General features: G+C 41.8%; 1 protein-coding gene across 7 annotated transcripts in view; it reads left to right on the top strand.

The window, feature by feature from the left end:
• uspl1 (ubiquitin specific peptidase like 1) overlaps positions 1 to 18891 on the top strand; it is a 31867-nt gene that overhangs the window by 8157 nt on the left and 4819 nt on the right. For 6 of the 7 annotated variants that reach the window (XM_041198784.1, XM_041198783.1, XM_041198785.1 and 3 more), the window contains 5 exons: positions 1442 to 2063; positions 5783 to 5896; positions 8960 to 9089; positions 10666 to 10791; positions 10873 to 11033. In XM_041198784.1, the coding sequence (XP_041054718.1) occupies positions 1442 to 2063; positions 5783 to 5896; positions 8960 to 9089; positions 10666 to 10791; positions 10873 to 11033 (1153 nt within the window). Of the gene's footprint in view, positions 1 to 1025; positions 1112 to 1441; positions 2064 to 5782; positions 5897 to 8959; positions 9090 to 10665; positions 10792 to 10872; positions 11034 to 18891 lie in introns of those variants that run through there. The other variant, XM_041198789.1, reaches the window with a different exon arrangement.

Raw genomic sequence — 18891 nt, 5'->3', positions numbered from 1 at the left:
TTTCCTGGAAACTCACTGGAATGTTTTCCATACAATAAGCTGCTACAAAGCGGTTAGTCATATTTAAGATTAATCAATTTGCTAAATTCAGAGGTTATTCAACATTGTTAGCCAATATAGTAAGTTCTCACAAAGTTGTAGTTGTGTTCTGGAAAATTGTGGCTTTAAGTGAAACGACTTTAAGCAAATCACATTTTCCCATTAAAACCAATGTAAAAACTGAGGTTAGCTTCTGTAGGACCTTCCTCATCAGGGAAAAAAATTAAAACATTACACCCTTTACGTTGAAATACTTACAAAGTTCCTATATTAACTTTAGAAATAAACTTAAATATAAAAAAAAGGTAAGTTTCTACTTACAATACCTCCTGCTTGCTGCCGCACTTGCTCGTCCTTGTGACCTTCCTGGTCACTGCTGGCCCTTCTTCTCACCGACCCTCTGGTTCATGGCCTTTCTGGCTCCTAACCCACCCTCTTGCTGCCAAACCTCTGACTTGCGGCCTTTGCCATTCCCTAACACCTCGCTGATTCTTGCTTTTCCTGAACCTCCCACTCCCTATCAGTACTGCTCGCCACTTCCCTGCTATGAGCCCTTGCTGTGAGCGTGGGCTCTGGAGATGAGCAGTGAGAAGCAGGAGGAGCAGCTTCAACTTGCAGGAGGCAAGTTCTCTTCAAGTGGGTTTGTGATCAGCTTCAGCCCTTTTTGATCAAAAATCTCCCTATCCACCCCTGTCCAGGTTTTAAAGCCGACAGGAGAGGCTTCCACATCCATAGCACGGGCGGTCGCAGTGGAGAGGAGTTGAGTCCCAGGCCAGGGTCCCAATTCAATCTATTGAGTAAATTGTTTCATGGTAATATATCCCTGATCCTGACAGATTTCTGATCACAAACCCACTTGAAGAGAACTTGCCTCCTGCAAGTTGAAGCTGCTCTTCCTGCCTTTCACTGCTCATCTCCAGAGTTCTCACTCACAGCAGGGGTTCAAGACAGGGAAGCAATGAATGGGAGATTCAGCAAGAACAAGGATTGGTGAGAGGATGAGTCAGGGAGTGGCAGAGGCCACTCCAAAATGGCACTGATCAAGCCATGCAGCCCTACATCAGACCAGCAGGTAATGACATTAAAATTAACCTGCGATGCTAAATGAGATAACAGGCACCATTAACTTACATTAAAGTGAAACAATGTTAAACGGGGATTTTCTGTGCTTGTAATTCATTACACCTACATCTGCAACATAGTTCACAGGTCCCTTAGGTGGTTACTATAGCATTGATCTGCAGTTTTGAAAAACAGTTCTCTTTTCCAGCTATGCAATTGTAACATGTTTGTGGCGAAATTTCTAACGATTAGATTAGACACACAAAGATAGTGTTTGCATTTATTCGGTCATTAATTACGTTTCTGATTTTAACTAAATGTTTTCTTTAAATCCTTTTAGTGTGTCTTTCCTTTGGGATGTAAACCATTAAATGAGATCCTCATTTCACCTACCTTACCTCGACCATCAAATAATGCTGTGAAGAGCACCTGTGGACCAGGTTCACTAATTCCGCTGTGTAAACGGAATGTAAAACGACAGAAAACTTCTAATTGTAATAATAAAGACATTTGGAATGGTTTCACTGATGCACCCAAGGATGTTGCATTTCAACCATTAGAAAATAGCTTAAACAAAATCAACAGTTTTGTCCCTTGTTCAGAAAATGGAAGCAGCCATAAGTCAGTTAATTCAGGTGAAAGAAATGGCATGGTTGTCCCAGACAAGCCAATTCTTATGGTGCCTGGTCAATTATGTGGCAAGAGAAAGGAGCCACCAACTGAATTTGATCAGACTAGATTGGAAGTTCCAAATGAGGGGTCGCAGATTGAACAATTATTTCTTCAGTGGAAGAACACATCTGCTCTCTGCTGGCTAGACTGCATATTGACAGCTTTGGTCCACTTGAAAGTGATAAGAGAAGTCATGTCTAATCTAGGAACAGAAATGGAATCTCCAGTTAAGAAATTATGCACAGAATATGATCAGGCATGCGCACTAATATCTAACTGCCAAAGCAAAGGTAGGAGTTGATACCTGGTGTTCTGTATTACTTAAGAAAATCGTTGACATACTATAATGTATGTGAGTCAATATCTTGCATTGCTGTTTACGCATCGACACTTGTTTTGAAACATTAATCCTGTCCAAGAAAACTCCTGTTACTATTTTCCAACCCCACAACTGCTACCATCTTGATGGGCAAGGGCAGCAGACACATGGGAACACAACCACCTGGAAGTTTCCCTTCAAGTCTTTCACCATCCAGACTTATATTTCTATCATAAATGTTTCAGTGCCATACATCCCGTATATCCCAAAAACAGCATGTCCCAGCCGCTATTTGCATCGGGCATGGTAGAAGTCGTACCCAACCAGCCCGTGCTTGCAAAACTCGCAACAGTGTCCAATGTTAGATGTGATTCTGCAATTAGACAACATTTTGCTAAATAATCCTCTGTGCTAAGAATTGCGCTGGCAGCCAAAATAAGATTGTCAGTCAGTGTGGTGCATTTGCATGTACAGGAAGCTGTATATATTAATACACAAGGCCCTGTTCTTTGCAGACAGAAATAATGTGTGTACACCGCCTGTTTCAGCTAAACAAAATAAGTGAGAGCATTTGCTGACTCATTCCTCAGGGCAGTGCCTTGACCAATCAGGGTCAAGCTGCCTGGTTGAAATTGAACAATGCTTGGCAGTTGACTGTCAGTCACCATTGAGGGAGGCAATGGCATAGTGGTATTGTCACTGGACCCAAGGTAATGCTCTGGGGACCCAGGTTCGAATCCTGCCGCAGCAGGTGGCAGAATTTGAATTCAATTAAAAGTCTAATAACCATGAATTTTTGAATTGTAAAAACCCCATCTGGTTCACTAATGTCCTTTTAGGGAAGGAAATCTGTCCTGGCCTGATCTGGCCTACATGTCACTCCAGACCCCACAGCAATGTGGTTGACTCTTAAATGCCCTATGAACTAGGGTAATAATTGCTGGCTTGGCTGGCGATGCCACTTGCCAACCATTCAGCACTCTTCACATACAATATAAATTGTTGTTTTTCCCTTAATATTGGTATTCTTGCAAGGTGTCCTGGTGATTGCAAGACTCAAAGCTTAAACATGTCACTGTTTTTCAGCAATACTCAAGACTGGGAAATGTTGAGGTATAAAGGGACTTGGGTGTCCTTGTACACCAGTCACTGAAAGCAAGCATGCAGGTGCAGCAAGCAGTTAGGAAGACAAATGGTATGTTGGCTTTCATTGCAAGAGGATTTGAGTACAGGAGCAAGAATGTCTTACTGTAGCTGAACAGGGCCTTGGTGAGACCACACCTAGAGTACTGTATGCAGTTCTGGTCTCCTTACCTAAAATAGGGAGGGCAGCGGCGGTTCACCAGACTGATTCCTGGGATGACAGGATTGAAGAGATTGGGCTGACTAGGCTTGTATTCACTGGAGTTTAGAAGAATGAAAGGGCATTTAATTGAAACATATAAAATTCTTGGAGGGCTGGACAGAATGGCTGCAGGGATGATGTTTCCTCTGGCTGGTGGGGGGTCTAGAACAAGGGGTCACAATCTCAGGACACAGGATAGGCCATTTAGAATTGAGATGAGGATAAATTTCTTCACTCGGGGCTTGAATCTGTAGAATTCTCTACCACAGAAGGCTGTGGAGGCCAAGTCACAGTATATTTTTGAAGGAAATGGATTTATAGACACCAAATGTGTGAAGGGTATGGGGAGAGAACGGGGGTATGGTATTGAAATAGAAGATCAACCATGATATTGAATGGCTCGAAGGACCGAGTGACCTACTCCTCTTGTTTTCTATATTTCTATGTATATACAGTGTGATTTTTATGTAAGACACTCTGGATACTGTATCCCGAGCCACCAAAAATTAAACTAAAGCAGAGCACTCTGGAATAATTAACTATAGTCTGTACCATCAGAAGAAGAGGGGTTTCTGGATTGTATTATTCAGAGTGTGATTGAGCTCCTCAGGATGGTGTCCTAGGCCTAACCATCTTCACCTGTTTCATCAATGACCTTATCTCCATCATAAGGTCAGAAGTAGGGATGTTCACTGATGATTTCACCATGTTCATAACCATTTGTGACTCCTGCAGAACTGAAGCAGTCCTTATCCATATGCAGGAAGACCTGGACAATATTCAAGCTTGGGCTGTTAAGTGACGAGTGCCAGGCAATGATCATCTCCAACAAGAGAGAATCTGACCACCTCCTCTTGACTTTCAATGGCATTACTGTCGCTGAATGCCCCACTATCAACATCCTGGGGGTTACCATTGATCAGAAACTGAACTGGGCTAGCTATATAAATACCATGGCTATAAGAGCGGGTCAGAGGCTTGGAATTCTGTCGAGAATAGCTCACCTCCTGACTCCCCAAAGCCTGTCCAAGACACAAGTCAGGACTGTGATGGAACTTGCCTGGATGAGTGCAGCTCCGACAACATGAAGAAACTCCACACTATCCAGGACACAGCCCGCTTGATTAGCACCACATCCATCTCCTTCAGCATTCACTCCCTCCATCACCTATGCACAGTGGCAGCAGTGTGTACCATCTACAAGATGCGTTACAACAGCTCGCCAAACTCCTTCGACAGCAACTTACAAACCTGTGGCCTTTACCACCTGCAAGGACAAGGACAGTAGATTAATGGGAACACCACCACCTGCAAGCTCTCCTCCAAGTCGCACACCATCCTGACTTGGAACTCTTATTGCCATTCCTTCGTTGTCGCTGAGTCAAAATCCTAGAACTCCCAAACAGCATTGTGGGTGTACTGACACCACATGGACTCCAGCAGTTCAAGAAGGCAGCTCACCGCCACCTTAAGAGCAATTGGGGATGGGCAATAAGTGACTGCTTAGCCAGTGATGTCCACATCCCATGAACAAATTTGTCAGGGATGAGGGGGAACGAGCAGCGGTTGATCATTTAAGATTAAGGGGTGGTGTTTTAAGAAAAATGGTTAAGTACCTTGAAACAGAGAGAGGGACGGAGACACTGGGAACAAGGATCTCCAAATTACCTAACCTGTCCAACAGATGAAGTAGTTGATAGTGTTGGATAAATAAGGTGGATAATTATTCTGGGGGGTAGGCAGGAGCAAAGTTAGGACATTGCGGAGCGAAGGAATTCCCAGAGAGATGAAAAGCAGTTGGTCCACAGGAATAGGATAATAGACAGAAATTCTATAGTCAGTGAATAGTGCTTTTTGACTAAGTATGTCCGATTGAAGGTGTAAGAACAGAATGAATGGAAGGGAAAGTGGTCAAAAGTCATTGTCCCAGTTGGAATCAGTGGCTAAGTTAGTTAATTTTTTAAAATCTTGCTGAAAGAATTTAAGGTGCTTGATTGAAACACAATGCCTTACGGGTGTTAGCCCTCCCACCTCCTGACCACCCCCCACCGTGTTCCAACATCCAAAGCCAACCACTTAGCACTTGACCTCACCATGACCATCTCCACAACAGATCTGTGCATGCTCATTAGAGTAAAAAAAAAGGATCCAGACTATGCTACGTGTTAACATTGACACTTCCATGTGACGTGCTGCATCATTATGCTTTAAGTTGAGTTTGACTTCAATTTCAATTTCTTGTCACCATTATAGAAGTAAAATTTCCACTAATTTTAGACTCTTTGCCACCAGTTTTGGGGATTTTTATCTTTCTGGTGATTTACTGAACTTTTTTATGTTTGTAGGTAATGGCTTGCGGAAGATTCCTCGTAAAACACATGCTCAGATTGAATTACTACTGAACAATGTACGAGAGAGCCTCTTCCAGCTTCTTCAACCAAAACTGAAATGTGAATTGGGTAATTGTTACATATACAAAATTAAAAGATCTCTTTGTTTTTACAAAAGTGCATTTTTGTTTAATTTACTGATTAGATTACTATTATTGTAATAAAAGCAAAAATGCTGAAAATATTCAGCAGGTGTGGCAACATTTGTGGAGAGAGACACGATTAATGTTTCAGCTTAATGACCTATCATTGGAACTCAAAAAAAGTCAAAATGTAATAAGTTTTGAGCAAGTGAAAGGTGAGAGGGTGGGACGAACAAAAGGAAAGGTCCGTGATAGGAGGCAAGGAGAGGTTAAATGACAAAAGGTTTAATGGTGCAAGGCCAAAGCGAATGTAATAGGACAAGTAAAGAAACAAAAAGATGTCTTGGAGATGTGAATGACAGAATACTGAATATCTGCCACCAGTAAGCAATGTAAGGAAATATGAGAGAAAAATCCAAACCAGCAAAGAAGCACAAAACAAAATGGGTAGCAAAGGTTACGGTTTAAAATTGTCGCACTCAGTGTTGAGTTCAGCAAGCTGGAAAAGTGCCCAGTCAAAAGATGAGGTGCTGTTCCTTGAGCTTGTATTGAGCTTTACCAGAACACTACAGTTGGCCAAGGGCAGAAAAATCAGAGTAGGAGAAAGGCGTTAGAATTAAAATGAAAGGCAAGTGAGAGCTTGGGGTCATGTTGACGTACTGGTGTTCCACAAAGTGGTTGCCTAGTCTATGTTTGACTTCCCCACTGTAGAGGAGACTACATTGTGAGCAGCGAATAAAATATACTAAATTGAAAGAAATGCAAGTAAATCACTGCGTGCCCATTAGAGTAAAAAAAGGATCCAGACTATGCTACATGTTAATATTGACGTTTCCCTGTGACTTGCTGCATCGTTGTACTTTAAGTTGAGTTTGACTTCAATTTCTTGTCACCAGTGTAGAACTAAGAATTCCACTAATTTTAGATCCTTTGTCACAAGTTTTGAGGACTTTTATCTTTTTGGCGATTTATTGAACTAGTTTTACATTTGTCGGTAATGGCTTGTGGAGTAAATCACTTTCATCTAGAAGGAATGTTTGGGATCTTGATCATTGGGAAGGGAGGAGGTTATAGGGCAGGTGTTGCATCTTCTATGCTTGCCTGGAAAGGTACAGTCAGAAAGGGTAGTGTTAAGGGTGACCGAGAATGGACCAGGGATCTCTGGAGGGAACGGTTTCTTCAGAATGCTGAAAGGGAGGGGAAGATGTGTTTGGTAGTGGCATTGTGCTAAAGATGGCGAGAATGGTGGAGGATTATCAGTTGAATACAGGGGGCTGAGAGGTGGGAGGGTGATGAAAAGGGCTGAGTGAAGTAGAATGGACACGATCGAGGGCCCTGTCAGTTGTGGTTGAAGTTGGAGTCCTCTGTTGAAGAAAAAGACAGCATATTGGAAACTTCCTTTTCAACACTCTGCAGGGACCATTTTTTTATGCCCTTTGCTTTCAGGGACAGCAGCTATTCAGATCCTATCATTCACATCTCCTTTAGACAAGTCTTTGTTTCTTTACTTGTCCCATTATCAATCCATTTGGTCTTGTACCTTGAGCACATCTGTCATTTAATCGATACTGCCCTCCACCCTATCACAGTCATTCTCTTCTAGTAGTTCTTCCCATTCTTCCTCTCCCACCCCGCAACCCCTTTCACTTCAACAAAATCTATTCCATTTCTAACGTCACCAGTTCTGATGAAAAGTTGCGAAACTGAAACATTAACTCTGTTTCTCCACAGATGCTGCCAGACCTGCTAAGAATTTTCAGCATCTGCAGAATTTTGTCTTTATACTATTTTTGTACTTCTATGTAAAACAAGTAAAAGAGCATATACTCCGATGTTGCAGCTGTGCTTTCTTCCCAGCATCAGTCTTAGCACTTGACCTATCGGAATTGTCTTCCTTACCCTTCTCCCATCAACATTCTCCCTCTCTTGAAGGTGCCACTTCACGCCAGGGTATTATTGTGTAAGAATTCTCCAGTAGCACTTAGTTCAATTTCAGGGCACGTCAGCAATGTCAGGCTGCAGAGGAAGAGTGGAGGAATTGCACTGCACTGTACTGGATAAGTTACTGGTTACCATAACTAATGTACCTTTCCTGGTGTGGTAATATTGAAGTTGACTGTAGTACTTTTATGAATGCCCTGGCCCAATATTAGATAATGCGATACAGGTTAATGAGTAGCTATGGTGCCTTCAGGAATATCTGTCCATGCAATTGCAGATTATTTTGAAATTTTTCATCCAATCATCTTGCTCTAATTATATTAGCAATCCTAGGAATGGCAGTTTTTAATTTTTTCAACAAACCTTTTTTCTCCCAGTTCTCTCATCTAATTTTTCTTGCCTATTGCAGAACTAAAAAAGGAACTTGGGTTGGTATAGTACCTAATCACATCCTAAAACTTTGTCCACACGTAGCGTGGGCAACTGCCTATATCAGGCAAAAAATGTTAACTACTTGTCAATGCCGTGGGGTCAATTACAGATGCACCATTATAAAGCTATATTAAGTGTGCCGACTATTTTGGGCAATAAATACTTAACCGTACTTATTTTTTTGAAAAACCAAAACAGCCAAAGTCAGAGTTTCAGTTATTAAAAGCACAATCACCTTGGTAATGAGATTCTGAATACAGCTGCTAACTGTAGGGAGAGGAAATTGCAAAGCAAGATGTCCTGAACTTCTGTTAGTATGCTGGTTACTTTTTAGTTTTAGCAACTGCCCCATATAGTGGGCATATCATGTTGACACTAACATACTTACTATTAGTGGGGACTGTTCTTAAATTGTGCAATTGCTGTTGTCTCAATCTTTCTGACCTCATTCAGTGCACATTTATAACTAGATGCTAGAAGATATGCAAGGGCAATCTGCACTGATTGGGTCTACATCATTTTCCCCTCCTATTGATGATGAGCTATACTTTGAAACTCTCTGTCCAGTACCACCCCCCCCAAAAAAAATTGACTGTCATTGGAGCTGCAGTGTATATTAAACAGAGCTTGTGTGGATGTAGTCTGTATCATAATGTGCATTTTTTCTTTCTTTCAGGAGTGCCCGATAGCCCAGTTTTTGCTTTTCCACATCTCCTACAGCAGGATCCATATGTTGAGGAACTGTTCATGCAGTCTTATATTTGGAGCTTTGAATGTATGAAGTGTGGCTATAAATATGATGAGAGGCAAGTGTATTTTTTTTTGAATTAAAACGTATTGCCAGCAAGATTCATTGTTCTATATCAAATTATTACAACATAGATACCAGATGAACCCATGTCTTTATTGAAAATAATTATAAATAAATATTGGAAATTCAAAAGCATTTTTAGCCTGGAAAGTTTTATGTTGCCTATTGTAATGCCATAAAATTTCAATTCAGTTTTATCGTTCATCAATGGCAAAACCATGCAGGAGTAAAATCAGATGTTAATGCAGTTTGATGCACTCTGTTTTTGAAAGCTTATGCAGATCTAATGAGTATGAGTAAAGCTAGGCAAAGCCCAAGAGCAATGGGATCTGCTTCAACCAAAGATTTCCCCCAAGTTAGTTCTGTTAACTTAATCTACTGAACAATAGTACATAAATTATGTCTCTTCTAACTTAAAATATTTGAATACTTCTTCATTTGGTTTTCTCCCCTGGACATAAACTAGGCTAGGTGCATCATTTTGAAGAATCCATTTAGAAAATGTCTAAGTGTTCATGCACTCTGTTACTTAAAGAAATTTACAGTTATTTGTGAATTTTATTTACTGTGTTGCCAAAATTCAAAACAGTCTCATTTGCTGTTATTTTTAGTCAATCCACATTTCTTCTTTCTAAAGAAACTAATTAAAATTTAGAGCTTTATCAATGATGAATTCTGTATTTTGATCAATGTTTCTGGCACAGCTAGGGAAAAAGCAGACATACAGGCCAAGATATACAAGACATGCCAGGGCTTCCAGCTTGTGCACCATTGTCCAACAATTCATAATCACATTCTGACTTGAACATGAGACAACTATCATGCATTGAAATTTTTTTGGAACGTAGAAGACAAGAGTAGGGGTAAAGGAAATCGATTCTGATTGGCAGAATGTGATTAATTCCCTGGAATCTGCACTGGGCCTGCAGCTTTTTAACTATATATTTAAATGTCTTGGATAAAGGAAAAGAGAGCTTTTAAATCCAAGTTACAGATGATACTAAGGAGGCACAGTAAGATACATAGATGGGAGCAGAAACTTAAGGGACATAGACAAAATAAACCAGTGGACAAAACTGGCAGGTGGAGTTCAACTTGGAGAAATGTGAGGTAATCCACTTTGGATCCAAAAAAAATAAAATTCAGAATACCTCATGGGTGACTAGTATCTTTGGAAGAACAGGTACAAATAGCAATCAAAAAGGCAATTGGAATATTGGGATTTTACCGCAAAGAATCTGTAATATTAAGGGTAAAAAGCGATGCTTCAGACGTTCAGAGCCACTGATCAGACCTCAGCTGGAGTACTAAGTACAATTTTACAACGTGTTTGCTTCCCCCTTTAAAACATTACCTGGGTTAAAAGGAGTTGAATTTAATGTGTGAGGGAGATATCATTGCAAACAATGAGGCCCGTAACAAGTGGACAATTTATTTTGCTGTAAAAATTATCTTTAAATATACAGTGTAAACTCCCTTTTTAGTTTAAGTCAGACATAAATATGGAGCAGACATGTTTACTGAAATGAAACATTTGCGTGTGGTGCTTATGGAACATTTTCTTTTTATAGGTGTATGAAAACCTTGACTACATTTACAAAAATAGTTTCAGATTGGCACCCACTGAATGCTATTCATAAATCACCCTGCAATAAATGTCAAGATGAAGATCAAAGAAGGAAAATGCTTTTAGATCGGTAGGTACACTGTTTATGAATATTTCTGCTTATATTGAATTGTGATTTGGAACTACTAAAATCAAATTCTGTTTCTCCTAGTGTATCGTCATTATATATGCTACATTTTGTGGATGGCCTACCACATACAGACTTGGATACTTATAGATTTGACTTTCAGGGGAACTCTTACAGAATCTGTACCATTATTCAGTATTTACAAGCTGTGAAGCACTTTGTGACATGGATTCAGAACCCTGATGGTATGTATTGCTTTTTCAGACACTAATTTTCAGGATTTTGATTAATATTTGAGCCCTGTTAGTAGTTACATTGCATTTCTGTTGATGCTTGAAATGGTTTTGTGAAAGGGAAATCATGTTTAACCAATTTATTGAAGTTCTTTGAAGGAGTCACATGTCCTGTGGATAAAGGGGAGCCAGTGCACGTACTGTACTTAGATTTCCAGAAGGCGTTTGATAAAGTGCCACATGAAAGGTTATTGCGGAAATCAAAAGCTTATGGTATGGGGGTAACATATTGACATGGATAGAAGATTGGCTAGCTAACTGGAAGCAGAGAGTAGGCACAAATGGGTCTTTTTCTGGTTGGCAGAATGTGACGAGTGATGTGCCACAGGGATCAGTGCTGCGGCCTCAACTTTTTGCAATTTATATAAATGTCTTGTGTGAAGGGACCGAAGGAATGATTGCTAAATTTGCTGACAATGCAAAGTTAGGTAGGAAAATAAATTGTGAAGAGGACATAAGGAGGCTATGAAGGGGCATAGGTTGTGAGTGGGCAAAGATCTGGCAAATGGACTATAATGTGGGCAAATGTGAAATTGTGCATTTTGGCAGGAAGAATAAAAAAGAAGCTCATTATCTAAATCGTGAGAGATTGCAGAGCTCTGAGGTTGAGGGGTCTGGGTGTCCTAGTGCATGAATCATGCAAGACTAGAATACAGATACAGCAAGTAATTAGGAATGCCAATAGAATGTTATTGTTTATTGTGAGGAGAATTGATTACAAAAGTAGTGTGGTTTTGCTTCAGTTGTACAATGCACTGGTGGGACCACATCTGGAGTATTGTGCACTGTACTGGTCTCCTTATTTAAGGCAAGATCTAAATGCATTAGAAGCAGTTCAGAGAAGTTTACTACACTAATACCAGGAATGGGTGGGTTGTCTTATGAGGAAAGGTTGGACAGGTTAGGCTTAAATCCACTGGAGATTAGAAGAGTAAGAGACGACTTGCTTGAAACCTTTACGATCCTGAGGGGTCTTGACAGAGTGCATGTGATGAGGATGTGTCCTCTTGTGGGAGAATCTAGAACTAGGGATGACTGTTTAAAAAGAAGGGGTCGCTCATTTAAGACAGGAGTGAGGAGAAATTTTTCTGAGGGTTGAGAGTCTTTGGAACTCTCTTCCTCAAAAGACAGTGAAAGCCGAGCCTTTGAATATTTTTAAGGCAGAGCTAGATAGATTCTTAATTAATGAGGGGGTGAAAGGTTATCGGGGGTAGGCAGGAATGTGGGGTTGAAGTTGCAATCAGATCAGCCATGATCTTATTGAATGGTGGAGTAGGCTCAAGGGGCCGAGTGGCCTATTCCTCCTCCTCATTTGTACATTCATATCATGTTGGAAAAGCAGGAATATAAAACACTAAAAGGTTCTTTTGTGTTGCAACTGCTGGACTGGGTGGGGAGAGGGAGTCAGGAGCCACAGTTTCAGTTCCTGTCCCCGAATTGTCCCTTTGCATCCAGATATAATATTATTCTCTGTCTCCCAGCAGTCACCAGCGTCAAATTTGTCCAGAATTTATTTTATCTCTGACTGTACCTTGCCCTACATATTATGGGAGCCTTGTTTATTTTCATATTTTGTGCTTCATAAAAATAAAACTTAAGGGCTTGTTACTACACTTTTAAAATCTAAGTACTGTAGCAGTAAAGACAAAAATTAGGGCTTGAACTTAGTCGGGTTAATTAACAAAGGCTTCAACATTTCTAGTGTTTATGGAATTCTTGTATCTCCTTCATTTTTTTTCTTTCACTGGGTATGGGTGTCTCTGACTAGGCCAGCCCTAATTGCCCTTGAGAAGGTGGTGCCACCACCTTGAATCACTGCATGCCATGTGGTGTAGGTATATTCTGTTGTTAGGAAGGTAGTTTCAGGATTTTGACCCAGTGACAGTGAAGGAACAGTGATTATTGTACCAAGTGTCGTGGTGGTTGTGTTCCTATGCATCTGCTGCCCTTGAACTTCGAGGTGGTAGAGATTACGGGTTTGGAAAGTGCTGTCAAAGGAACCTTGGTGAGTTGCTGCAAATGGTACACATTGCCTGCCTGTTTGCCAAGGGTAGAGAGAGTGAATGTTTAAAGTGGTGAATGGGGTGACATTCAAGCTGGCAGCTTTTTCCTGGATGGTGTCAAGCTTCTTGAATGACTGCAGCTCCAGAAACATTCAGGCAAGTGGAGAGAATTCTATCACACTCCTGACATGAGTTTTTTTAGATGGTGGACAGGCTTTGGGGAGTCAAGAGGGGTGACTTACTCACTGCAGAGTTCCTAGCCTTTGACCAGCTCTTGTAGCCACAGTATTTATATGGCTGGTCCAGTTCAGTTTCTAGTCAAAGGTAATTCCTGAATGTTGGCAGTGGGGCATTCAGTGATAGTAATGCCATTGAATGTCATGGGGCAATGATTAGATTCTCTTGTTGGAGATGGTCATTGCCTGGCACTCGTGTGGCATGTTACTTGTCACTTATCAGCCCAAGCCTGAATGTTGCCCAGGTCTTGCTGCATTTGGACATGAACTGTTTCAGTATCTGAGGAGCTGTGAATGGTGCTGAACATTCTGCAATCGTCAGCGAACATCCCCACTTCTGACCTTATGGAGGGAAAGTCACTAATGAAGCAGCTGAAGATGGTTGGGCCTAGGACGTAACCTTGAGGTTATGCAGCAGTGATATCCTGGAACTACGACAATTGACCTCCAACAACCACAACCATCTTCCTTTGTGCCAGATAGGACTCCAACCTGTGGAGAGTTTTCCCCCGATTCCCATTGACTTCAGCTTTTCTAGGGCTCCCTGATGCTATCCGGTCAAGGGCAGTCACTCTCGTCTCACTTGAGTTCAGCTTTTTGGTCCATGTTTGGACCAAGGTTACAATGAGGTCATGAGCTGAGTGGTCTTAGTGGGACCCAAATTGAGCGTCACTGAGCAGGCTATTGCTTAATTGCTGGTTGATAACACTGTCGGCGACCCCTTCCATCATCTTGCTATTGATTGAGAGTAGACTGAGTGCGGAAGGTGGAGATTAGCCAGGTTGGATTAGTCCTGCTTTTTGTGGACAGGACATGCCTGGGCAATTTTCCACATTGCATGGTAGATGCCAGTGTTGTAAGCTGCACTGGAATAGCTTGGTTAGGGGTGTGACTAGTTCTGGAGCACAAGCCTTCAGTCCTATTGCTAGAATGTTGTCAGGGCCCTTAGCTTTTCCCATGTCCAGCGCTTTTCGAGCCTGATTTTTCTGTTTAAAAATCGTACTCAATTTAAAAATTATTTACAACAAGGGCACTTAAATGACAACAGCAGCCTTGAACTAAAGACTGAAAACAAGCTGAGGTTATCTATTCCACTCGGGTTATCTTTTAGAGATAACTTCACAATAGTGAAAACTTAGTTGCATACTGAGGTTACATACAAAACTAGAACTGGCTGATTTAAAGATTGCTAGGCTGATTCCTGGAATGATGGGGTTGACTTGTGAGGAAAGATTGCAGGTTGGGCCTACACTCACTGGAGTTTAGATGAATCAGAGGTGATCTTATTGAAGATTCTGAGGGGACTTGACAGGGTAGGTGATGAGAGGATGTTTCCTCTTGTGGGGTAATCTAGAGCTAGGGGACATAGTTTCAAATTAAGGGCTCTCCCATTTACGATTGAGATGAGGAATTTCTTCTGAGGGCTGTTGGTCTTTGGATTCTTTTCCACAGAGAGCTGGACAATTGAATATATTCAGGGCAGGTTAGATAGAATTTTGATCTGCAAGAGAGTCAAGGGTTCTGAGAAGCAGGCAGAAAAGTGGAGTTAAGGTCACAATCACATTGAATGGTGGAGCAGGCTTGATGGGCTAAATGGCCTACTCCAGCTCCTAGTTCTTTTGATCTTATGAAGTAGGATTTTGAAGCATTGAGTCCATTTGGTTAATGCAAAATTGATTCCATTGTCCAGGTACTTTTCAGTCCTGTATCTTCACCTGGTTCCAATGTTTATCTTTTTTATTTTCCATAAATGCTGAAGTGGGATCCCTGCCTCAACCCCTCCAATGGTAAGCATTCCATTGTCCAACAACTTTGCATAAAGCAATGTCTTTAATATATTTCTCCTCACCTCTTGGTAATTTTAAATTGATGATTCTTCATTGCTAACTCCCCAACTGGTGGAACTAGTCTTTTGCCATTTCTAAAACTTCTATTATATCTCCCGTTAGCCACTTTTGCTCCAGTGGAAATAACCCTAGTGTATCACCTTATTTCTATAGTTTCCAATCGCTGGCATCACCTAGTGAATGTATGCTATGTACACACTGGCTTTAATTTATTTTCTATAATGGGGTGTCCAACCCTTGAGTGCAATAACTAATATTTTAGTGAATTTAATATTGGTCTTTATTCCTGTACTCTATGCTCCTACTTGTAAAATCTCAAGTCTAAACCATTAAATTTAATCTTTAAAGATTGAATTTAAAGAATTTTTGAGGAAAGAATGAGGGACTACATTCAATTAGACAACATAAACATACATTACAAAATTTCCTGTATTTTAATGCCCATGCTGCAAGCATGTGGCTTCAGAACAGGGCTTTAGGAGAAAATATGCTAGATAATGAGCTGGTTTATATGTTTTTAAAAAAAAGACCAAGTACAGATTGCCTCTTAACATTTTAGGACAACTTGAAGCCTGATTAGGGTCTGAATAGATGTTGATTACTATTTGAAGCTTGACTAGTGAGTAATCTCAGCTCACCTCAGCTCTGTTTAAGAAAGGGACGATTAGAAGCATATGATCAGTGAGCTTGCACACGAGCAGGGGAGAGACCTCATCATGAGTAAGAGACAGCCAGAGTGAGTGTGGGTATTGGCAATTTGGTGCATAGTGGGAATTCAGTGCAGAGAGGTGCATTTTTTCTTTGCTATCCAACTTCTTAAAATTTCAGAGTGGTCTTGTCCTGCTGCAGCAGTAGAGGCTACAAGGGAGAGAAATGACTGGTAAGTAGTGGGTGAGATCGGGTAAGTATTTACTACTTTTATCGCTTATAGTTTAAGGTCTTTTTGTGGTTTATAGTTTGTATATTCTGTAGTAACGAGGATCAGGAAAGAAGGGCCCTAAAGTAATTGATTTAAAAGGTTTAATTTAAAGGGATAATACATGGCAGGAGAGCTCAAAGCCGTGGTGTGCTCCATGTGGGAAGCCGGGAACATGTCCAGTGCCCAGGACTAGCATGTGTGCAGGAAGTGTGTCCAGCCGCAGCTCCTGGAAGCTCGGGTTTCAGAGCTGTAACGGTGGCTGGGGGCACTGGAGCATCCGCGAGTCTGAGAGCATCGTGGACAGTACGTTTAGAGAGGTGGTCACACCACAGCTGAAGGGACTTGAGGAAGGAAGGGAACGGGTGACCACCAGGCAGTCCAAGAGAAACAGGCAGTTAGCTCAGGAGTTCCCGGGTCCCGCTCGCAAATTGATATTCCATTTTGGAGGCTTATGAGGGCGCTGGTTCCTCCAAGGAGTGCAAACAGAGCCAAGCTTCTGGCACCACAAGCAGCCTGTCTGTAGAGGAGGGGAGGAAGAGAGGAAGAGCAATAGTAATAGGGGATCCTATATTCAGGGGAACAGATAGGCGCTACTGTGGCTGTCAACGTGGCTCCAGGATGGTGTGTTGCCTCCCTGGTGCCAGGGTCTGGGATGTCACCGAACGGCTGCAGGGCATCCTGAAGGGGGAGGATGATAAGGTAGAGGTCATGGTACATGTTGGTACCAATGATATGGGTAGAATGAGGGATGGGGTCTTACATCAAGAATTCAGGGAGTTAGGCAGTAGACTAAAAAGCAGGACCTCTCGGGTTGTAATCTCTGGATTACTCCCAGTGCCACGTGAACTAACGTCCTGGAGGGCGGGTTTGCTAGTGCTATTGGGAGGAGTTTAAACTAATTCTGCAGGGGGAAGGAACACAATGCTAGCAGAATAGGGGCACATCATAATACAGCAAAATCAAGTCAGAGAGAGTACAGCTGCATTAAGTTTCAAGGGAGTAAGGCAAGGCTGGATGGCCTCTACTTTAATGCCAGGAGTATTACAGGTAAAACAGATGAATGAAGGGTGAGGATTGACACATGGAATTGTGATATAGTAGCCATCACTGAGACATTGTTGAGGGAGGGGCAGGATTGGCAGCTCAACATTCTGGGATATAGAATCTTCAGGCAAGACAGGGGACGGGGTAAAAGAGGAGGAGGCATTGCATTATTAGTTAAGGAGTCAGTTACTGCAGTAAGGAGAGATGATATCTTGGAGGGGGTCTTCGAATGAAGCTTTGTGGGTAGAGCTTAGGAATACAAAAGGGGCAGCCACATTGTTATGTGTTTATTATAGATCCCCAGATAGTCAGCAGGAAATTGAGGAGTAAATATGTGTACAATTCACGGAGGTGTGTAAAAACAATAACAACAGGGTAATTATATTAAGTGATTTCAACTTTCCCAACATTAATTGGGATAGACGTGGTGTTAAGGGCTTGGATGGAGTGGATTTCTTCAAATGTGTACAGGAGAACTTTTTAGGTCAATATGTAGAGGGTCCAACAAGGGACGGCGCAGTGCTGGACCTAATTCTGGGGAATGAAGCCGGGCAGGTGTCTGAGGTGGTGGTGGGGGAGCATTTTAGTGATAGAGACCACAACATGGTACAATTTAAGCTTGTTATGGACAAAGAAATAGGCAAATTGCAAAAAAATGTTTTGGATTGGGGGAGAGCGGATTTTAGTAAAATAAGGCAGGATCTGGCCAAGGTAGACTGGGAACAGTTACTTATGGGGAAATCCACAGAAGAGCAGTGGGGGGGGCATTCAAAAATGAAATGGGGAGGATACAGGCTTAACATGTTCCCACTAGGGTGACGGGAAGGAGTAACAAGTCCAGAGAACCATGGATGATCAGAGATATTCAGGATAAGATGAGAAGGAAAAGAGAGACTTTTAGCAGTACAAGGGAAGCAAATCAGCGGAGGCATTAGTGGAGTACAGAAAGTGTAGGATGGAGCTTAAGAAAGCAGTTTGGGTCTCCTAAAAGGGGATATGAGAAAGCTCTGGCTTTTAAAAGTAGGGGAAATCCCAAGATATTCTATAAGTATATCAATGGGAAGAGGATAACCAGGGAACGAGTAGGGACCAAGGGGGCAATCTATGCGTGGAGCCAGAGGACATCGCTAGAGTGTTGAACGAATACTTCGCATTCATCTTCACCCAAGAGAATGAGGATGAAGGTATGAATCTCGGGGAGAGAGACTGCGAGGTTCTTGAGCAATTTGATATAGGGAATGACAAGGTATTGGAGGTGTTGGCCAGCTTAAGAGTGGACAAATCCCCAGGTCCGGATGATTTGTGCCCCAGACTGCTGAGGGAGGCAAGGGAGGAGACACAGGGGCTCTGACCTAAATTTTTAATTCTTCTCTGGCCACGGGGGAGGTGCCAGAGGACTGGAGAACAGCTAATGTGGTTCTGCTATTTAAGATGGGTTGTAGAGATAAGCCAGGGAAATACAGGCCAGTGAGTCTCACGTCAGTGGTAGGGAAACTATTGGAGAAAATTCTGAAGGAGAGAATCTATCTCCTCTTGGAGAGGCAAGATTGATCAGGGATAGTCAGCATGGCTTTGTCAGAGGGAGGTCATGCCTAACAAATTTGATTGAATTTTTTGAGGGGGTGACCAGGTGTGTAGATGAGGGTAGTGCAGTTGATGTAGTTTATATGGCTTTCAGCTAAGCCTTTGACAAGGTCCCACATGGGAGACTTATAAAGAAGGCAAATGCACATGGGAGACAGGGTAATTTGAAAAGGTGGA

The sequence above is a fragment of the Carcharodon carcharias genome, chromosome 11, assembly GCF_017639515.1.
Source record: "Carcharodon carcharias isolate sCarCar2 chromosome 11, sCarCar2.pri, whole genome shotgun sequence".
Classification (NCBI taxonomy): domain Eukaryota; kingdom Metazoa; phylum Chordata; class Chondrichthyes; order Lamniformes; family Lamnidae; genus Carcharodon; species Carcharodon carcharias.
This window is presented reverse-complemented; position numbering and strand designations above follow the sequence as displayed.